Source organism: Lutzomyia longipalpis, chromosome 1 (genome assembly GCF_024334085.1).
Source record: "Lutzomyia longipalpis isolate SR_M1_2022 chromosome 1, ASM2433408v1".
Classification (NCBI taxonomy): Eukaryota; Metazoa; Arthropoda; class Insecta; order Diptera; family Psychodidae; genus Lutzomyia; species Lutzomyia longipalpis.
In genome coordinates this window covers 15,882,149-15,902,348 of record NC_074707.1, presented here as the reverse complement: position 1 = coordinate 15,902,348, position 20,200 = coordinate 15,882,149, and the positions used below count along the sequence as shown (strand labels likewise).

Sequence of the window (20,200 nt, the reverse complement as noted above, 5' to 3'; positions counted from 1 at the left end):
TCCTCAAAAAAGTTACCTCGAAAAAGTTCCCTCAAAAATGTTTCCTCAAAAATGTTTCCTCAAAAATGTTTCCTCAAAAAAGTTACCTCGAAAAAGTTTCCTCAAAAATGTTACCTCCAAGTGCCAAAAAAGTTGCTTCGAAAGATTTTTGTGACAAAAAAAAAATAATTGTGCGAATTTTCACCTGAAAAATGCATCAAGAGCATACGGGAAGCCCTCCGGGGGCACTGCAATGCATTTTTCCCCGTATTTCTCACTTTTTTGCACACACAAAAAAAGTTGCTTTGCGCAAAAAAGTTACCTCCAGTAGTGTCAAAAAAGTTACCTCGCGAAGACGTCAACCAAAAATTGCCGCCGTCTGTTCAGAGCCAGTGAGACGTTTTCATCGATAATTCATACTTGAAAATCGGTCAAGCGGTTTAGCAAATATGGCGGCCTAAAGCAAAAAGTGTTTTTTCGATATAACTCGAGAACGGCTTGACCGATTTTGACCATCTTGGTATCAAATGAAAGGTTTCAAGAAGCCCTACAACTGCGTAGAACATTCCAAGTTCCAAAAACATCCGCAAGAGGCGCTAAAATAAAAAAAAAAGTTGTCTAACTTTAAGGGACAATATCTCCGAATCCCCATTATCGATTTCCTTTAAATTTTGATAAGTTGTAGCCTGATTAAATATCTTTTACCAGTCCGAAAATAAAGAAAATCTATGTCGCCGTTTAGAAGATATGGCCTTTTGAAAAGTTCTAAGAGTCATATCATTGTAGAAGGATTTTATATAGTAATACAATCTCGGAAGGGATGAAAAAATCCAAGAGTTCCGTACCTTCCTCTTTTGAGGGGAACGTAGATGGCGCGCGGACTGGTGCAAATTCGGGGGTAAGCGAAATGCAAGGAGGACCTTCCTCCCATTCACAAGATCATTTGCTTTCGAGCGCTCATGGTGATCACTTAAAGGGTCGCATGAGCTGAGCGTTTTTTCTATATGGACTTTTTTCTGTATGAACTTTTTTTTGTACCTACGATGAGTGGGTTGCAGAAGAGGTGCACAAAAAAGGGCTGAAGGAAGAAAAATGTACACGGAGTTGAGTTCAGATCTTGCAACATTTTTGGTTGTACATGAGCGGGAATGAACAGAAATACATTTTCTTTCCCTTTTGCACAATGAGATCTTCCAAAGTCTTGAAGAACACAAATTTTGTCTTTTCGAGCAAAATTCTGCCTCAAACACGCTAGCTCATTCGAGACGAGCTGATATTGTTACTAATGAATTTAAAATACTCAACATAAACTTTTATTTACTTTTTTTTTATTTTTTTAGAAGTTTTTTCAATCTCTTTTTAAGACAACTTTGAATCAAAAATTTACTTTTAAAGGTTAGTAAAATAATAATTTTGAAAACTCCGTGAAAATATTAGGTAAATTAAAAAAATATATAGGTATCTAATTTTAAAAAATTAGATTCAAAAAATGAAATTGAATTGATTAAAATATAATAATTAATCAATATTTGGTTAGACCAGAATAATAGAAAAATTCTATTTGCGGGTTTAACCCTCCGTATACTATGAGGGGTAGGTGACCAACCCTAGAGCTATATTTCGAATTATTACGCCTTAGTTCTTAGAGATATAGAACCAAGCTTTGAGAAATAAGTTTTTTGGTTATCTGAGAAGATTGTGTAAAAATTTGAGGTCAATCCGACCACCAGAATAAAAGTTATAAGAAAAAAATATAAAAAGAGGGAATTCAAAAATTGATGTAACAGTCAAAATTCCATTTTCTCTTCACTTTGTCACTATTTGTCTCTTTCTAGAAGATTCTAACCTCAAAAAATTATTGAAAAAAATCATCAAAAAATCCATTGAAAAATTTATTTTTGTGTTCAAAATGGATAAAAGACTTATTAGGGAGTACCAAGGAGTCTATTAAAGCTCATTTGACTGAAAGATTTTGCTTTTTTGCAAAAAAAATCTATGGGGTCAGTCACCTACCCCATTGTAATGCACGTAAGTGTTTTGGTCACAGCACGGAGGGTTAAGGCGTTTAAAAAACAAAGTAAACAAAACTTTTTATAATTTTCAGCGATGTTTCAGCATAGTGCTACTTGGAATTTAGGATTTATAATTGTGTTTGAAGTACAATAGTACATCGAGTACATCATTATGTTGAAAAGATAGTCAGATTAATATTTTAAGAATAAAAAAAGAATTTTTTTGAGGCTTCCAAAAATACTTTTCGCGTGTTAAGAAAAAAAATATTCTTAAATATTTTCCTTTTAGCGCTTTTTAAATCTTTATATTTCTTCATTAACTGGGTAGTGCAGAATACGAAACGGATGAGTGGTTTTTACTAACTTAAAGGGATTTCTCAGTATAATTATTTTAACCTGAACATGTCAATTGGGGCGAATTTAGTCGCTAATGTAAACAGTATGGAGTTGCTTGCTTCGCTCCAATTTACCTCGCCTCGCTTCGCGGGGATTAGTTGCAAATTTTAGATAAAAATTTATTGTGGCGGAATATATTAACGAATAGAGATTCAAATCTTTATCTAAAAATTAGGCTATGTACTTGAATGGAGTTTAAAGGGGAATAAGTACGGCCACTCGAAATCGCCTGTTATAAGGAGCCTCTGCACCAAATTTCATCGCGATCGGTCAAACGGCGTAGATTTCTATAGCTGTACAGACACGAAGATTACCAAAAAACAGACCTTTCTTTATTAATAGATAGATAGGTATTTTCTAGCCTTCCATTCGAAAAATGCCATGATTGATATATTTGTGTAATTCTCTGCTTTAGTGGTTAGAACACCACGGATTTGTAACGAATTAAAAGATGAGAGGTTAGATTAGAGACTGCAATTAATATCTTAGGTGAAAAATCATTTCAAATATCGGAAAATATCATCAACCTAATTTACCCCACCGGTGACTATATTTATCCATCGACTTTCACGAAAAGCAAAAGTGGAAAGATAGGAAATGCTCAAAAAACTCATATTCCCTCGAATGGCCTTAAAAAATTGTAAGACAGAAAATATCGTATTAGATTGACCTATCGAGGACAATATCTTGCCTTAATTTGCCCCAGCCCCAGACGTCAGATCGTGAGCCCCAATTTTTCTAATTTATTTATTATATAAATTTTTCTGTCCGATAATCCATATGATTTCACACTTATAAATCCTAAAGGTGCGACAAAAAATATGCCGAAACATCGCTGAAAAGTATAAAAGATTGTGTTTACTTTGTTCGTTAAACCGACAAATTGAATTTATATTACTCTGGTCTAGCCAAATATTGATTAATTATTATATTTCAATCAACTCAATTTTTTTAATTTAATTTTTTTTCTTTTATTTTATTAACCTTTAAAAGTAAATTTTTGATTCAAAGTTGTCTTAAAAAGAGATTGAAAAAACTTCTAAAAAAATAAAAAAAAAGTAAATAAAAGTTTATGTTGAGTATTTTAAATTCATTAGTAACAATATCAGCTCGTCTCGAATGAGCTAGCGTGTTTGAGGCAGAATTTTGCTCGAAAAGACAAAATTTGTGTTCTTCAAGACTTTGGAAGATCTCATTGTGCAAAAGGGAAAGAAAATGTATTTCTGTTCATTCCCGCTCATGTACAACCAAAAATGTTGCAAGATCTGAACTCAACTCCGTGTACATTTTTCTTCCTTCAGCCCTTTTTTGTGCACCTCTTCTGCAACCCACTCATCGTAGGTACAAAAAAAAGTTCATACAGAAAAAAGTCCATATAGAAAAAACGCTCAGCTCATGCGACCCTTTAAGTGATCACCATGAGCGCTCGAAAGCAAATGATCTTGTGAATGGGAGGAAGGTCCTCCTTGCATTTCGCTTACCCCCAAATTTCCTTAAAAAGACCTCATGCGCCATCTACCTTCCCCTCAAATGAGGAAGGGCCGAAACGATTTTGGCACTTTCGCCCTTCTTTGTAATACTATGTCTTAGATAGCAAAGGTCATATCTCTTGAACTGCTTGTCCGATTTTGCTCAACTTTGTATCAAATTAAAGGTTTTGCAAAACTCTACAACTTTCTCGAACATCAGAAACCTATAGAACTATTCCTTCAGGATAAAAAATGTCAAAAACTGTTTTGGCGAAACAAAAATCCGCCATTTTGTGTTCTGGAGATGACCTTGAAAATTATTGAAATTTATGTCAGATTATAGCCTGTTTTAATACCTTTCCAAAACTAGTCAAGAAATTTCTGTAGGTCTAATAGAACTTGAGATATAAGCATTTTAATCTGTCAAATTGCTAAATTTTACAAAAAATCGACTTTACCTATTAAATTACAACGTTGTGGTATACCAACTCTTATAACTGGACGCGTTATGATTGACTTTCTATTTTTTTATCCTTTAAACAGATCGGGATATTCTGATCTACGACGGAATCGCAATTCGTACGACATTGATAACATTGTTATACCGTACAGTGTTGCAGCGGCGACGAGAGTTGAGATTCTGCCGTACAAAGAGATTCCAACACCAAAGTAAGTTTTTTTGTTAGTTTATTTATTTATTTTTTGTTTTGGCTGGAAAGCTCTTATCGGGGGAAAATTTAACTTTTTTAGATGGAAAGTTGTGAGTGATAAGGATTTCGTGACGGAGATTGAGAGTGAGTCTAGTCAAGTGGTGGATGCACAAGTTGAGAATGAAGAAGCATTGGGGGAGACAATTGCAACAATTCACGAGAGATCACTTCTCGATGAACGAAAGAAATTTTCGACTTTCCTCAAATTTCCCTACAGTACTAGATCACGTGCCAATCGACGAATCGACAGCCGTGCTGAGTCAAGTGGTGCAAATACACCAGATCCAACATCACCGAGTGTTGCTGTTGATCAAGAAGTGAGTCATTGCTGAAGGGTGTTAGTTGAGGGGCTTTTAGGAGACTAATTTTACTTCTTTTTGTGGTTTTTTTTTTGCAGTCAATACCATCCCCTGCATGCCCATCAACTCCACTTACGCCACTAGAACACGTCGAAGGGACAACAGATACAAATTCAACACCAACAGGTGAGAAATGTTTGAAATATTCTTTTTTTTTGTGGGAATTTTGAGAAAATTGTTGATGAAATTATGTTTTTTTGCATTTGAAATAGTAATTTTTGACAATTTGACATTTCTAACGTAACTTTTGACATTTCATTTGTAACTGACATTTTTTGACGTTTTATATTTGTCAAATTTGACATTTGCCATTACACGCAAATATTTTAATTTTGACGTTTCATTTGTAAATGTCAAAGTTTTACATTGACGATTGACATTTAATGAAAATTTCTAACATTTGACGTTTCATTTGTAACTGACATTTCATTTAACGTTTTATGTTTGTTTAATTTGACATTTGACATTACACGAAAATCTTTGAATTTTGACGCTTCATTTGTAAATGTCAAAGTTTGACATTTGACGCTTGATGTCAAGTTCACATTTTATAAAAATTTCTTATTTGACATTTAATGCAAATTTCCACGTTTCTTTACGAATGCTTGACAATTTATGAAAATTTCTAAACTTTAATTTTCAATAAAAAAAATTCGTCAGATAAATTTCTAACGTTTGATATTCTACAAAAAATTTAATGCTCAATATTTTTGCAGAAATTTTAATTGTTTCACATATTTCTAAATATCTTAACGTTTTTTTTTTATTTAATATATGTTTTTTAACGTTTTTTTTAAGAACTGACATTTCTTTTGAAACATTTTGCCTTCAATGCGTTTTCTAATGTTCTCTGAGGTTTTATTTTATGTTCAAGGGAAATTTTAACTTTTGATATTTTATAAAAATTTCTTGCGTTTGAGACATTATTTGATAGTTTTTAACGTTTAAGTAATGAGAAAAATTCTAACGTTTGACATTCTATAAAAATATTTATTTTTTGATTTTACACGAAAAGTAATGTTTTTCTTTTTTTTTCAATCATTGACGTTTCTTTTTAATCTTTTGACATTTCTTTTCAAACGTTTGGCATTTCATGAAATTACTATTTTGTTATTTTATGAAAATTTTGCAATGTTTGACATTATGCGGGAATTTCTTACATTTGACATTGTTTGATAATTTTAAGACGTTTGTCAATTTTTTATTCTAACGTTTTAATTTTATTTCAGTCTTTGACGTGCTTTGTCTTAAGTTTGACATTTCTTTTATAGGGGAGAGCGGGGTTATAAAAGTCACTTAAGGGTTTAGAAAAAACTCAAAATACCTATCATATTTCCCAAATTGATAAAGCGAAATGAATAGCTCAATTCTTTAGGATATTTCTTGCCCTACAACTCTTTCTCAGATCATTTTGTTCTATCTAGCTAGGAAATATGATATTTTAAGCTTTTTCCAAACCCTTAAGTGACTTTATTAGCTCCGCCCTCCCCTAAACTTTTAACAATCTACGAAAATGTCTAACATTTGATATTTTTTCTAACGTTTGATGATTCTTTTTTCTGTTTGGTTTTTTTTAACGTTTGACGTTTTTTCTTTTTGTGTCTGACATTTTTTTCTAACGTCTAATGTTTGTTTTCTAATGTTCAATATTTCTTTTCTAACATTTAATGTTCTTTTTCCAACTCTTGACATTTTTAATCGTTTTCTTTTTCATCTTTTATTGATTTTTTAATGAATTTTAACATGGAAATAAATGTCTTTTAATCCCAAAAGAAAAGTCAGAACTCTCTCAATTTCTTTCCAAAAATACTTTAATCCTTTCGCGTCCACGTGAAACATTAAAATATTGAAGCATGAGCTTTTTTATCACGATGTTTATTGTCCAGATGCTTTCAGAGGACTTTTCTAAATAAAAAAAAACGTCTTCTTTGGCCTATTTTGTGTGAATTTTATGCATTTGTATATTGGAAAAAGAATTAAATTCATAAATAATTGGAAAAATAAAATGTTTTTCTCCATTTAATCAAACTTCAAACTCAAACAGACATTTCTAAAAAAAAAAAAAATATTGTAAATTGTTGTTGCAGTCCCAATACCGAATCCACTGTCGAGTTCAACGTTAATACGTTCAGAACGACGACGTACGACATCACTGAAGGTCCTTGGGAGGGATCGTGAAAGTCTCAGCGCTGGAGGTGGAGGTGGAGGTGGCAGTGGAAGTATGGAGGGAAGACGCAGCAATTCGCCTGATTTGAAGGAAGTTAGTGTTGTTGTGAAGAAATTAACTTCAAGTGATCTAAAATCATTTTGCATAATTTTAGACAATACCACCGTATGAGTCGCTGGTGTTTCCGCTACCGGACGATGTCTTTGAGGCAATGCTTCGGGCAATGCCAACGGAGCACTTAGTGAAAGAGTGTGTGGGTGCAAAGAGGTTGGCATGCAAGCCACCGACGAGTCATACAGCTGCTGCTGCTACAGCACAATTACTCAACAATGAGAGTGAATCCAATACAATGGACAATATGATTGATATTGATTCCGATGCTGAGACGGATTCCGTCATTTCGGCAACGGCGGAAGAGGATCCAAATGATCCTGAGTGGTTTGAGGCGCATTAATGGAGAGAATGGAGTGCGTGCGTGCGTGCGTGTTGGTTGTGCAACAGGAGGAAGGACATTCAGGTTGGTGGTAAAAAAAAAAGAAAAAAAAATGTTAAAGAGTTGGTGGCGGTGATTTGGACAGAGGGGGGATTGATGAAGTTGGTTCTCTCTCACAGAGGGAGGCCCCCAGCTTCCAAATAAACCCTCAAACAGAAAGACACAGAACAAGCCATTTATAATTTAGTGATAAAAAGAAAGAAAAAAAAATTAACAAGAACGCCCTTTTAGGATGAATGAATTGTTTTCTCTGTTTAGAAGATGTTTTTTCTACTTTTTTCCCCATTTTTTCTTCCCTTTTTCCTTTTTTTTTTGGTTTAGTATATTCTCTGTTGTTATTCTCACATTAAATGTAGAAAAATAAAATGAAAACTAAGAGACTCAGAGAAAGAATCTTAGGGCTAATATTTAGCTAAAACATTTGGGATTGTTAGTGTGTAGATTTTTTTTTCATTTTGATTTATTACTTTACTCTTTTTTGTCTCCTTCACACCCACTCCTAGAATACAAAAAAAAAAAGAAATAGAGTGAGAAAAATAATCATACAATAGCCAAAAACTAAAAAAAAATCTTCGTTTATATAAAAGACGAATAAATTAACAAAAAAATGCGATTTAATCATACTTTGAAGAATAAAATTAAGAATAAAAAAAAAAACGAAAGAAAACATTCAAAGTGTGGTTAAGCTCAACACTGCCAAATTCCATTTTTCAGAAAGAAAAGAAATATTAGAAAGAAAGAAAAAAATTAAACTTATTCTTTTCTTATTTCCCCCTTTGTAAGAAAAAAAAACAATTCAGAAGTATATATATATATATATAAATATTAACAAAAAAAAATGTAAAATTTGTTGGAATTACTTGTCTTTAGAGAGAGAAAGAACTTTTATAAGGATGAAAAAAAAGGATAATAAATACAAAAAAAAAATATGTAAGTAGAACTTCATTGTACTGATTGAGAGCATTCAGTAGACCGCAAAAACAACGTTAAGATTAAGGAAAAGAAATAGTGGAAAACATTTACCAGTATCGCCCAATTTTTCAGTTCTATTAAGGAAAAGAATTTAAAGAAAGGAAAAAAGTTAGCCGAGAAAAGAAAAATAGAACAAAATGAAAGGAAACAAAAATACTTAAAACCCTTAAAACGGAAAAAAATAGTCGAAAGAAACGATTTTGACGAGGAGGTGAATATTGATTAAAAAAAAGACAAAATTCCTCGTAAATTAAAAATTAATTAACTAAAAAAAAAACATTGAGAATCATTGGCTTGAAGTTTGGAGTCAAGCATTTAAAATTGACTTCAGAATTAAGACCGTTTATTAACAGAAAACTTTCAATGGTGATGAAGAAATTAACCCTTTCAAGGCATCTTGGCTTTGTTTGGAAATATATTTCTCACACTTTCTCCCCCACAAAAGAAGAGAAGAGACAAAAAATAATATTCAAAGAAAAAAAAATTAATGAGAAAAAATAATTAATAAAAATTCTAATGTAAAAGTTATACTCTATGAGGGAAGAATATCACATTTTTTTTACAAAGAGGAGACAATTATCCGGTTTAGAAGGAATTTGGAGGGTTTATGGGGAAGATTTTGAGGTATTTTGAAGTGAAGGAAAGACTGAGAATTTTGGTTTAAGTGTTTCAAAAGTTTTGCGACTTAAGTCAAAGCCGAAAAGTTCTAAGTGACTTAAGATGATTCTTATTGAAAGGAGTGAACAATCTTTTAAAAATCGTTTTGGTAAGTACCTTTCACGATATTTTTTTTTTGACTATTCTTTATTATTTTCTTCGAGAGCATAGAAAAACGCAAAAATTTTCTAAAATCGTAAAGTTTCGATTAAAGAAAAAGTTTTCAAACTCTCACGTCAAATTATTGACAATTTTGGAAATCTTCCCAAGGGTGGTGTAGAGGAAATTTACTCCAGTCCGGTGGTTCCCATGGTGGAGCTCCCCTCAAGTGGATGGGTGGTTGCTCTCAGGTCCGAGATTTTTTGTTGGAGCTCCCTATATTTCCCAAGTGGGTTCGCGGTTTCGATAATCTGTTCTTCGACCAGAAGTTTTAGAGCAATTGCATGAGTGCAAGCCTCTCCCTTGTATCTGGCCGCTTCCCTGAGTGAAGGAGCATCCCATATCGGATCGTTTCTATCTCCGTCGACATTGATGGCGACACAGATGGCGACTGGAAGGGGCATCCGAGGGATAGTATAGTTGGCCCAAGCGTCATCTCGCAACAGCCTGGAGAACATCCAGGCTGAACATCCTGTCACCTTAGGATGGAGGGCCAAGGCCTCAAAAGTATATATCATCTGCAAGAACGATGTATACTTTGAGGACGAAAAGTAGTCTATCAATTCGCTAGGGGCCATATCAAGCTTGTGAGAGGCCTTTAACCACCACAAGAAGGCGGCTAGACCAGTTCCTGCTATCGACAAAATGCATGCCGATTTGAAGATTCCCGAAAGCTCCTGTTGGCTATGCCTAAATCCTTGAATCATTAAAAGGATGACCGGCTTATAGCGGGGGTTCCCTTTCTTGAACAGGTTGAGAAGAGTCTTCAGTGCCTGGGTTGTAGGGGGAATTACTGCCTGAATGGGAGTCTTTAGCACATCGCTGTCGAGCCCCACTAGCTGAGTGAGGCGGGTATAAACATTGTTTGAGATGTACTCCGACACCTGCGTGGGGGTTTTGATGACCAACCGAGTGCAAACCATGGCCAAATATCCTATATAGAAAATGGCACTCTTTTGGTGTTCGTTTCCGTCAGTTTCAATCATGGCCTCTTGAGGGCATTATACCATTTTTCTGCGTGAGATGCGGTGATGACCACCTCCCTTCCGTCTACGCGGGCGGTGGCAGAAGTGGATTCTAGTTCAGTAGCTGTAGATGAGGAGAAGAAGGACCAGGAAGCTAGCGTTGGCTCCGCCACAGAGTTGCAAGGTACCACTTCGGCAGCTTGTTCAGAGTGATCGAACAATTGGTCCCCAAAAACCTTCTCTCCTTGGAACTCGATTCCAGCCATCAGTCCATAATAGAGGTTAATTATATCTTCTGCTGACATCGCCGAACCAGCATAAAATTTGAGAAAACTAATCGCATGACTCTTCAAGTTGGCCGGAGTGACTGCGACAAGAGGTTTTAGATGGTTAGCCACTTCTTCATCGAAGAGTTCATCTCTCCACACCACAGCGTTTGGAGTTGAAGAGACGTGAAGTCCGCGTGTAGAATTGTCACTTGACAATCCTTTTATCTTGGCAAATGCGGCCCCATGAGGAGTTCGTATATAGTTTTGGTATTCAGCTGACTGCTCGGTCAAAGATTGATGCTGAGACATGATTGTTCGGTGGAGTTGTGAGAGATCTTTGGTAAGAGTATGGCAAGTGGATGGGTAGTGAGATTCAGTTGTTTTTCATTATTCAAAATAAAGCTTCAAATTAACTTTCTAAAGAATTTTTATTTCCTTTCCTGATTAAAAAAAAGATCAGAAATACAAAAAGAAAATTAAGTAAAGAATGTCAGAATTTTTAAATACTGAAATTAGTTTATAAAAAAAGCTCCAAAATAAATCAAAATCTTCAACAGAAACCATTTCAAATTCTTTCGCTGGATGAATGAGTAATTTACCTAATTTGCTTATCATCTATTTTTTTCATACTACTTCTTTTTATAAATAATTTCTTTTGATAAAAAAACATTTAATAATAATTACAAAAAAAATTAAAAAAAAATATCTTCACCAAATAGTAGAATTTATTGCGCGTAAGTGTAGTGCTGTAAGGAAACTTTTTTTATGTATAAATGTTGAGAACAAGTCTTTTTTTCTGCGAAAAAAATTCACGTGTAAATAGATATTATTCATTAAAAAAAAATACATTTAATAAAAAAAAACAAATATATTTAAAATGAAATAAAAAATAAAATAATTCAGTGAAGATGAAGACTTTTTCATCTTCTTTTTGTACGCAATTTCCGTTGCTTCATCTACATTATTTTTACTCTTCCAAAATAAATTTAAAAAAAAAAAATAAAAAAGAATTTAGAATTTTCATTTTTCACAGCGAACGCGGAAAAGTCATATAATACTTTGAATTAGCTTTTCATTCATTTTGTAGTTGTGCATCAGTTTTTTTTTCTTATTTAGAAATATAGATTTATATATATTTCAATGTATTAAAGGTGAAATAGAAAGTAAATAAAGTGAGAAAGAGATAAAATATAGGTAATAAGGCAGAAATGATGTAAAATAAAAAAAATAAGATTCTTTAGAACTTACATTACTAAACAAGAAAAAAATGTAATAATTCGTAATTACCAAGAAATTAATTTTATTACTTGTTACACAACTTCTAGGTTTGTAAGTTTTTTAATTTTTAAGTTTTATTCTGGATATGAGAAAAAAATGCGTGTGAGGTCATTGTGTGAAATTCTGTATAAAAAAAAACAAGTCTCGTGATTAATTTTTTTTGCTTAAATTACGCTCTTATTTTAAAAGTAAAAAATAAAATAAAATAAAATATGACACGAGATGTTTCTTTATTTTGCCAAAATATAAAATTCAACTTTTAATAATTTTTCTTTTTTTTTTTTTAATAAAAATTTGTTTTCGACAATTTTCAAATTAAATTTAACATTTAAAAACAAATACGAATGATTGATAAAAAAAAATTGAATTGATGAAGAAAATTAAGAAATTAATAGCCCCTCTAAAATCAACAGAAATGTTTATTATATATTTATGAATATAATAATAAATATAAAAGTAAAAAGAATATTTTTAGTAAAATAAAGAAACTTAAGAAATCAAAAAGAATGTCTTTTCAATTCGAAAAAAATCTTCGTTCTTTTTCAGGAGTTTTTGGAAATTAATTTGAGGTAGTGAAAGTTTTTAAGAGTTACAGCAGTGAGGAAGAGGTCCTGTATCTGACCCCCTTTAACTTGGTAAGTCGTTTATTTTTTTAGGAAATATTTCCAAAAATGTTTTTTTTAATGTTCTAAAATTTTTCTTAAAAAAGTCCGTACTGAGAAGCCTTGAAAAATTGCATAACTATTATTTCTTCGGTCATATAAAATGACTTTTTTTTCAAATTGACTTCCTTTAGAATAAAAAAAAGTTTGCCTTGCGGAGCCTCAGATAAAAATTTGAGTATAATATGAAGAAGCCCTCTTCCAGTCTTCATCATTTTTCTATATTGTTTTTCCACTTTGTTATATTCCTCCTTAATTTTTTTCTTTTATTATCCTTTTAAATTTTTTTAAATTTTGTTATATCTGATGCCCTTATGATGCTTGAAAAATTCCACATCTTAAATCACTGCAATTCAAAAAAAGAATAAAATTTTGAACTTCTAATCAAATTATTTCTAATAGAAAATTTTTTTTTGGGCTTTCTTCGAACACTTTCACCTTTTATTGATATTCCACATCCCAATTGATCTCATTCTGCCACTCTTTCACTATTCTCCTAATCGTGGCGGAACAATGTAGTCACGAAACGAAATGCCTTAATTTTTGGTAGAATCGTAAGTATTCAGGAGCTGAATTTTCTAAGAAGGATAAACTCGAGAAAGCTTTAACGGTTAGAAAGACAAAAACTTGAAAAGCTTTCGGGAGTTTATCCTTCTTAGAAAATTCAGCTCCTGATAGAGAATTCAGCCCTAAATATCTGGAATATGGAATTATGATAATAGTTTATAGGCATTATGTTTCGTGACTACATTGTAACTCTGCCCTATATTTGTTAAAATAATACACAAAGGAATTGTCCTTAAATGAACAAGGCAATAGAACTAATATAAATGCTTAATCCTTTTGATATTCACCTGGATTAAGCTTTCGTACCTTTTCGATAAAGCGTTGAACAATTATTGGATTAGCCATCCGGGGAAGTCAACCAAATGCAATTCTTAATACTTAGAAGAACCAGGGAAAACACAACAAGTGCTCATGGGGACTGTATTTTGCTTCAGCCTCTGTAAGCGTTCTACTGAAGAAAGCAACTAACTTCGGTGGTTTTCCTTCCTCAATTTGGAGCAATATTCTTTCCAGGCCACCACAATGCAATTCGTTCTTTGCATTGGGGTTGAAACACGCTAGCACAGGTTCTCGTGTCAAATACTCCTTCAACTTCTGGAACGCTTTTTCTTGCTCCTCGCCCCAAAAGAAAGTCAATCATAACGCGTCCAGTTATAAGAGTTGGTGTCCCACAACGTGCAAAAGTTTGTTTATGCGTTGTTATTTAATTTCTGAGTTGTATTAGTAGGCAAAATTGGTTTTTTTTTTGTGAAAATGAGTAATTTGATGCATAAAAGAGGTCATATCTCTGGTTCTATAACACCTACAGAAATTTCTTGACTAGTTTTGGAAAGGTATTGAATCGATCTATAATTTGACATATAATATGGTACATTTCAAGGTCACCTCTAAAACACAAAATGGCGGATTTTAGTTTTACCAAAACAGTTTTTGTTATTTTTTGTCCCGAAGGAATGGTCCTAGAGATTTCTAATGTTCTAGAAAGTTGTAGTGTTTTGCAAAACCTTTAATTTGATACTAAGTTGAGCAAAATCGGTCAAGCAGTTCAGGAGATATGACTCTTAGAACTTTTCAAATTCAAGAATTTTTCAAATGGCTATATCTTCTAAACGGCGACATAGATTTTCTTCATTTTCGGACTGGGGAAAGATATTGAGTCAGGCTACAACATATCAAAATTTAAAAGAAATCGATAATGGGGATTCAGAGATATTGCCCCTTAAAGTTAGGCAATTTTTGTTTTTGATTTTAGCGCCTCTTGCGGACATTTTTGGAACTTGGAATGTTATAGACAGTTGTAGGGCTTCTTGAAACCTTTCATTTGATACCAAGATGATTAAAATCGGTCAAGCCGTTCTCGAGTTATATCGAAAAAACACTTTTTGCTTTAGGCCGCCATATTTGCTAAACCGCTTGACCGATTTTCATGTATGAATTATCGATGAAAATGTCTCACTGAGCTCTACAACATACTAAAATTTCAGACCTCTAGCTGTAAGGGAAGTGGTTGACGGTAGTTCAAAATGGCGGATGGCGGCCATCTTGGATTTTGAAAATGCGAAAAAATGAAATTTTACACCCACATTTCTATAGAAAACTTCAAACCCGAAGTCTCTATCTGTTACCGGTCCTGAGATATAAGGCAAAGTTTGGAGTCCGGGCCGGCCGGCAGGCCGGCCGGATCAAAAATTTTCCACCACCAGTTTTGGAATGTGGGTTGTCTAAAACGTGCTCATACCAAGTTTTGAGCCCGATCTGAGGTGGTCGGAAAATCCGACGATTACAATACTTGGTGTTGGCCACGAAGTGGAACACCAACTAATTATCTCCTTTTAGAACTTCCCTCAAGGGCACCACTATTTGAGCATAGTTCTTCACGTACCGTCTGAAGTATCTAGTCTAGAGACCGAAGTCGATGGACTTTTCGTCGACGACGACTTGATGCAAAGTTTGCATCGACTTCGACGACTAAGTCGAGTTAGTCAGTCGAGCATAAGTCGACGACGACTCAACGACTTAGTCGACTTATAGAGGAAAATTACACAAAATTTTTTATACAGAGCATAAAGTTTATAATTAAATATTTTAGCTGTGTTTCTTTCAGACACAGCTTTTGTGTACCGAGCAAAATCGAAAGTCGTCAGATCGGGCTCAAACTTGGGATGAGCACGAATTAGGGTCCCCACATTCCGAAAAACGTATGCGCCAAAAAAAAATTTTCCGGCCGTCCGTCCGTCCGGCCGGCCGGAACCTAACGCTAAATTGCAAGAGAACGGTGATAGATAGAGACTTGCGGTAAACGGCAAAGTTTAAATATCGACCGGAAGACATCCGATTATGAGGTCAAATCCACCCCCCCACCCCCCCGTCCGCCATTTTGAATAACCTCAAAATTTTGTTTTCGCTATATCTCAGCCGCTATTATAGCTAGAGGGCTGAAATTTTGATATGTTGTAGGGGCCATCAGTTTCATTTTAAACATTATTTTTGTGTTCTAAAGTAGTCAATATATACTTCTTTGAGTGTATCAAGAGGTCTATTGAGCTCATTTCACGGCAAGAATTTTCTTATTTTGCGAAAAATTCAATACTTTTGAGGCAGTATTAAGAATTTTCAATTAATTTAAATGTTTAATTTGTTTTTTTTATCACATTATTTTTGGAATGTTCAGGAGCTTTTTTTGGATTCTATTTTTTTACCCTAGAGAATGGCATAATGAAGCTCTGAAAGCTCTAGAAATAGGTTTTTCTTAAATTTGCACAAAACTCCGAAGAGAGTTACAATGAAGCTCATAAGGAAGCTTTTAATAAAAAATATATTTCTGAAAGAATGAGTATGATCATAATATTTATTTAATATGCTTTTAGCCAAATTAAGGAGTACCAAATTTTGTATGGGAAGAGTTATTCGATGAAACAATCAAATTTCGCATAATTAAAAAAAAAAAGAATAAAAATAATAAGATATTCTGGATTTTGTCGGCAGACAAAATCCTGGTTATAATAAGATATTCTGGATTTTGTCGGCAGACAAAATCCTGGTTATAATAAGATATTCTGGATTTTGTCGGCAGACAAAATCCTGGTTATAATAAGATATTCTGGATTTTGTCGGCAGACAAAATCCTGGTTATAATAAAATATTCTGGATTTTGTCGGCAGACAAAATCCTGGTTATATTAAGATATTCTGGATTTTGTCGGCAGACAAAATCCAGGTTATACCCATGTAACATTTTGTGACCACCAGAGAGCTGATTTGGTCACACAACGTTCTGCCGACGTAACCTTTACGTCGCCTTGTTACCAACCGATATGGTAGCGGCTGCGACGTCGCTGTTACGAAACCTTTACGTCACAAAAATTACCATGAAAACATTTTTGTGCAAATTGTACAAAATATTCACATTTGTAATGCAATTTTTCTTGTAAAAATCATAAAATGAGAAAATATGAATTACCAATACAAATTATCCTCAAAAATACTTCAATAATTTAGTTTTTTATCAAAATAGAACATTTGGTCATTTTTGCGACTAATTTGGTAATCTTGTGACGTCGTGAACAAATGGTAGGCATAACGTCGCGATATGGTCGCGCGCAACGTCGCCGTGACCACACTCTCAATGACCTATTGTTACCTTGCAAAAACTGACTAAATATTTAATTATTTCATCAAATAACCTGCTAGATATTCATTTTATAGAAGAGCAAAGACAATACAATGCATTGGTTGGCATAAAAATGATAAATTATGCTAAAAATAATGAAGCATACCCCATGGTAACATTTGTGACCAATTTGGTAATCCCGCGACCTCATGAATGCATGGTAACCGAATGGTCATATTGCGACGTAACCGCGACCACACTCGCAATGGAAGATTGTTACCTTCCCAAAATAGCCCAAATATTTAATTATTTAATCAAATTACTTGCTCTATCTTCATTTTATGGGAGAGCAAGGATATTTTAGTGGATTCGTGGGCGTAAATATAGCTAAAAATGCATAAAATCATAAGATGTATTCTTTGGTAATTTTCGCGACCAATTAAGTAATTTTGCGACGTCGCGTTATTACGTAGCGATTACCTCGCGGCAACGTCCCCAAAAATGTAAACAATGGGAAGCTTCACATAAATAGGGAATTTCCCAGCGAATTTTCTTCTAGCTGTGGACAAATATGAGGTAGCATAGAATCCAGAGTACCTGGATCAATGTTTCATGGCATTACATGGCATGCATTGGTGGAAATTAGCAAGAAAATAGATCAATTTCTTCTTCTGAAGGCAGAAATTGAAAATCTTTGACATGAAATGTCACGGAGTTTTCTCATTGCACCCAGCAAAAGAACTTTCGCCGACATTGTCTCCGGAATTTCAGGACAATGTATTGGACAAATCTAATAATTATTATTAAAAATTTTAAAATATATTTTTAATAGCTTTTTAAAGAAAAAAATACTTAAAAATCATTTTAAGTGAAAATAAATATTAAAAAAAAATAATTTGGCTCGAAACAAAAATAATAAATGAACTCGATTTTATTTCACAAAATTGTATTAAATTACAAAAAATATATATAATAAAAAATGTAATAAAAATCCAGAAAAAAATATTCTTAGATTATCGTGCATTTTAGTAGAAAATATTTTAAATTTTCCGAATCTTTTACTGATAGTTTCAATTTTAAAATCATCTTTTCTAATATTCCATAAGACACGAAACGCTATTTAAAGGTGATTTATATGTTTTCAATCTGTGAGTGTACTTCTTTTCTATATTATTTATTCGCTATTTAAAGGTTTCGCTTTTTTGAAATGTTAATTTTGTTTATTTAATACAATTTTTTTAAATATTAATATTAATTTTGTATTAATAGCTTAAGATAAGTTTGGAAAAATGTAGGTAATAAAAGCAAAAGTGACGGAAAGTTTGGTCAAATTATGATTAAATTTAGTCAAAATGACAGTAAAGAGATATTAAATGACGGTAATTTCCTTAAGAGTTAAGGCGTAACCAAATTTTGTTTTTAAATTATCATTGGAAATTGTCAAAAAAATCGTTCTTATTTCCCGGAAAAGCGCTGGGAAATACATGAATTTTCCCGTTTTATTGGTGTAAAACATTTTGATTTTTTTTCTTAATTTCTAGCTTTTCTAGTAAATTCCTTTCTATGTGAAATGAAAGCACTTTGAAAGCTTAACATTATATATTTAATCCATTTTCCTACGAAGAAACTCTCAAGATTCCGGCAGTGAACTTTTCTTTCGCTTCCCATTTCTCCAATATTCCACGTAACCAATTTTTATTTTCATTATTTTGTAGCATTTTTAATTCTCCTTCATTTAATAAAGCATTCGCAGAAGAAATCCGCTGGGAAAACTCGCTATTAAATAATTTACCAAAGCTAAGTACATTTTTGCGTTAGAAAAAAAAGAATTCCTCTCCAAACATAAGTGGAACCAATTGTCCATCTTTTGCCAAATATAATCACTTTTATCTGTGATTATTTCGAAGAAAAGAATAGCACAGTTTCTGTGTACCACCAATTTTTGTTCAAAATAACCGACACGTTTACCAAATATAAGGTGAAATTCACCATTCAGACAGAAGATTTCTTAAGATTTCTTAAGAAAACTTAAGATTTTCTTAAGAAAAACTTATGATTTCTTAAGAAAAGTTAAAAAAAAACTTAAGATTTCTTAAGTCAGACTGAATTTTAGGCTAAATGTAATATTTTTTTGATGATTTTTTAAGATTTTCGATATCTTAAGACCATCAAGAGCATTTTTTTAAACTTAAGAATTATAAAATTGTATTTATCAATTTAAAACAAAGAAAATGCATTTTTGAGTGTACAAAATGCGAAAATTCGCTTTAATCAAATCATCATGCACTGATGACAGTCTTAAGATTGTTTAAGCATTCTTAATACTTGCTTAAAGGGCACTGAATGATTCTGAAGAATTTTCCGGGGGTGTTTTGAGGAAAATCACTCTGGAAAATATTTTGGGACAATTATTATAATTTTTAGCCGTGCTTTTGAGTGCCAGTTTGTTCTATTCTTTATCGGGAAAAAGTTATAAAAATGAAAGAAAAACAGCTTACTACACTTGAATTTGTCTTGAAAAGTAACATTTTAGCTGTGATTCTTTCTTCAAAGAAACACAGCTTCTTTGTACACTCAAAAATGAATTTTCTTTGTTTTAAATTGATAAATACAATTTTATAATTCTTAAGTTTAAAAAAATGCTCTTGATGGTCTTAAGACATCGAAAATCTTAAAAATCATCAAAAAAATATTACATTTAGCCTAAAATTCAGTCTGACTTAAGAAATCTTAAGTTTTTTTTAACTTTTCTTAAGAAATCTTAAGTTTTTCTTAAGAAAATCTTAAGAAATTTTAAGATCTTAAGATTGTCTGAATGGTGAATTTCACCCATAATAAAAAAACTGACCATTTTGCCAAAACTAAAAACTCCAACAAAAAGAATTATTCATATTAACGAATAAAATCTCAATATAAAACTTTTATTTTTTTTTATTTTTCATAATAATTAATTTTGGCCAAATTATTGTTTATAAGACAAAAAATATGATTTTTCTAAAATAATTAATTTATTATATGAACAATAAAGCTGAAAATGGAGTAATGTTGGAAATGTCCAACAAAAGTCGTAGGATTTTGCGACAATGGAAGTTTATTTTTTTGGGTGTCATGGCGACGGCTTTTGGCGGCGGTTATTTTGGCGGGAATTCAAATATTTCAATGCAAACTTTAACAAATTATTTCTCAATTTATATAATATATTGAGCAATATTTTAAAGCTTTTCCACCTTAGAATATATAAATCTAATTTTAGAAAAAATAAAAAAAAATAATCAAGAAAATTCAATTTTTAATGGGAATAAAATAATTGAAAATCATTATTTTTTAATAAAGGAGCATTATTATATGAATCTACATTAATTTTCGCGACGGTAGTTAAATTGGCATATATTTTTTAGGTGTGATGACTTCCCAAAAAATGCATATAAAAATAAATAATATACGCGATGGTCGCCATGAAATTATTCCGTATGGATA

The 20,200-nt window shown here is 32.5% G+C and overlaps 1 protein-coding gene across 5 annotated transcripts in view; it reads left to right on the top strand.

Annotated features, from left to right (window-relative positions):
- The window catches only part of LOC129792937 (uncharacterized), a 37,006-nt gene extending 24,841 nt beyond the window's left edge, over positions 1-12,165 (top strand). For all 5 annotated transcript variants that reach the window (XM_055832408.1, XM_055832418.1, XM_055832401.1 and 2 more), the window contains exons 7-11: positions 4,400-4,525; positions 4,607-4,883; positions 4,964-5,051; positions 7,013-7,185; positions 7,247-12,165. In XM_055832408.1, the coding sequence (XP_055688383.1) occupies positions 4,400-4,525; positions 4,607-4,883; positions 4,964-5,051; positions 7,013-7,185; positions 7,247-7,546 (964 nt within the window). In that variant the 3' untranslated portion in view covers positions 7,547-12,165. The remainder of the gene's footprint in view (positions 1-4,399; positions 4,526-4,606; positions 4,884-4,963; positions 5,052-7,012; positions 7,186-7,246) is intronic.
- Positions 12,166-20,200: the final 8,035 nt, after the last annotated feature.